Source organism: Cebus imitator, unplaced genomic scaffold (genome assembly GCF_001604975.1).
Source record: "Cebus imitator isolate Cc_AM_T3 unplaced genomic scaffold, Cebus_imitator-1.0 Scaffold61, whole genome shotgun sequence".
NCBI classification, from domain to species: domain Eukaryota; kingdom Metazoa; phylum Chordata; class Mammalia; order Primates; family Cebidae; genus Cebus; species Cebus imitator.
In genome coordinates this window covers 6,432,155-6,434,636 of record NW_016107376.1, presented here as the reverse complement: position 1 = coordinate 6,434,636, position 2,482 = coordinate 6,432,155, and the positions used below count along the sequence as shown (strand labels likewise).

The 2,482-nt window shown below is 40.4% G+C and overlaps 1 protein-coding gene across 3 annotated transcripts in view; it reads left to right on the top strand.

The window, feature by feature from the left end:
* The window catches only part of PRPF18 (pre-mRNA processing factor 18), a 43,081-nt gene that overhangs the window by 17,029 nt on the left and 23,570 nt on the right, over positions 1-2,482 (top strand). For 2 of the 3 annotated variants that reach the window (XM_017529834.2, XM_017529833.2), the window contains 2 exons: positions 20-166; positions 1,446-1,514. In XM_017529834.2, coding sequence (XP_017385323.1) covers positions 20-166; positions 1,446-1,514 — 216 coding nt within the window. The remainder of the gene's footprint in view (positions 1-19; positions 167-1,445; positions 1,515-2,482) is intronic. The other variant, XM_017529835.2, reaches the window with a different exon arrangement.

Genomic DNA, 2,482 nt, shown 5'->3' with positions numbered 1-2,482 from the left:
TTTTTTAAACCTTTCTTAGGGATTGAGGAATGATTTGAAAGCAGCCTTGGATAAGATTGATCAGCAGTACCTGAATGAAATCGTGGGTGGTCAGGAGCCTGGAGAGGAAGACACACAGAATGATTTGAAAGTTCATGAGGAAAACACCACAATTGAAGAGTTAGAGGTAGTCTCTACTCCAAGCTCAGCGCGTCCCCTACCACCCCTCTTTCCTGGGGAGCAGATGGCTGAGTCGGGCAGATTGTTCAGTGCAGAGCACGCTTCCTCTGTTGGGTCTTGTGTTTGTTTATTTACACCCTGTTTTTATTGACTCCCCTTTTTCTCATCCACTCACATTCCCCTACTTGCTGCCTTCAACAGGAACTATTCTAATAGGCTTTTGTGACCTGCAGTGTTTTGTGAGCATGTATTTTTGATTTATAAAAATGATGTTATGCTGTGAAATTTTTTATTTTTTACTTTTCTTTTTTTTCAATTACCACTATGTTTTTAAGAGCCACCCTTAATGCTGTATGTACATTTAATCCTTTGCTTTTAATTGCTACATAGGATTCCATGTGTTCTGGCATTCACTGCATTTGATTTTTTGTTCTCTGGTAATGATGGACAGCTAGATTATTTCCAGCTCCCTCCTGCCACAGACAGCTTCCTGATGAACAGTCTTATGCGTAACCATGATGGCCTAACAAAGCAGGACTGTGGGATTTATATATGCGTATTTAGCTTGTCTAAGTATTGCCAAGTTGCTCTCTGGAGTGGCTGTCCTAGTCTACACCAGCAGTGTGAGGGTCTTGTGTCTTTCCAGCCCTGCCAACACTTGGCAATATCTTGTTTTCTAATTTCTGCCACAGTTCTGCGTGTGGAGTGTTAATGTATAATCTTAATTAAACAGCAATTTTGTATCATGTAAGTATGTAGCATGTAAAATAAATGTGACTTTAAGTTCTTAATGCTTAAGGAAACATAAAGTGTTATTTTTCTGTTTCCTTTAATTTCTGGCTCTTGCACATGTAGCTGTCCCTCTGAATGAGATCACAGTTGAGGAAGATGTCATTTTAATCCCCTCTCTCCTCCAATACCTATCTATGGTCCCTAAATTTTACTAAAATAATTGGTAGGGGTAAATAGTTGTGGGCTTTTTTCTTCCTATTTGTGTATTTATTTATTTGGTTTTTTTAAATCACAATCTAAATTTAGAACATTTTTGTTCCCCCCGAAAGAAATCTCACATTCATTACCCCCTCTTGTCTTTTCATAAAAGATAACGTGTTCTCCAAGTTTCAGGTTTTTGTTTTTAGTTTCTTACCTAGAAATTCCATCAAGTTTTTAAGTAAAAATTGAACAGTGTATATGACCAAGAGCCATGTTTAGACTGGTGTTGGTAATATATGTGTTTAATCGTTGCCCTGTGCTAACAAACAGAAGCATTGTTACTTTTTCTTCAGGCGCTGGGAGAGTCCTTAGGAAAAGGCGATGATCATAAAGACATGGACATCATCACCAAATTCCTGAAGGTGCGTGTCTTAGGCTAGGGGAGGAGGATGCTTTGGATCCTTGTGAACTGTTCTTAGATTTTTAGATTACCAGAGGTTAAAGGCTGGAACAGGAAAACTTCAGTACACATTACTTGCGCATACATGATGTGATGTTTATGATACCGTTATGCATTTGATACAGCAGAGAAAATGCATATTTACTCATATTTACTTTTCTTGTGGCTTCTTCTTTTTTTTTTTTTTTTGGAGACAGTGTCTTGCTCTTGTCTCCCAGACTAGAGTGCAATGGCGTAATCTACGCTCATTGCAACCTCCAACTCCCAGGTTCAAGCGACTCTCCTGCCTCAGCCTCCTGAGTAGCTGGGATTACAGGCGCCCACCACCATACTCGGCTAATTTTTGTATTTTTAGTGGAGACGGGGTTTCACCATGTTGGCCAGGCTGGTCTTGAACTCCTGACCTCAGGTGATTCACCTGCCTCAGCCTCCCAAAGTGCCGGGATTATAGGTGTGAGCCACTGTGCCTGGTCTACTTTTCTTGTGGCGTATTTTTAAAAACTGGCTTATTAATGTAAACACATAGTATCACAACAGCAGAATTAATAAGTAGTTGATGGAGTTTCTTATTTTTTTCTTGAGAGAGAAAGAGTATTGCACTGTCACCCAGGCTGGAATGCAGTGGCATGGTCCCCGCTTGATGCAACCTTTGTTTCCCAGATTCAAGTGATTCTCGAGATTCTTCTGCCTCAGCCTCCCGAGTAGCGTGGCACCACACCTGACTAATTTTGTTTTTTTTAAGTAGAGACAGGGTTTTGCCCTGTTGGCCAGGCTGGTCTCAAACTCCTGACTACAAGGGATCTGCCTGCCTCGGCCTCCCAAAGTTCTGGGATTATAGGCATGAGCTATGGCATCCAGCTGAATTTCTTATTTTTTAAAGATAACTCAAAGAAGAAGTGTGAAAGAGGGTTCTAGCTTTTTTTTTTTTTT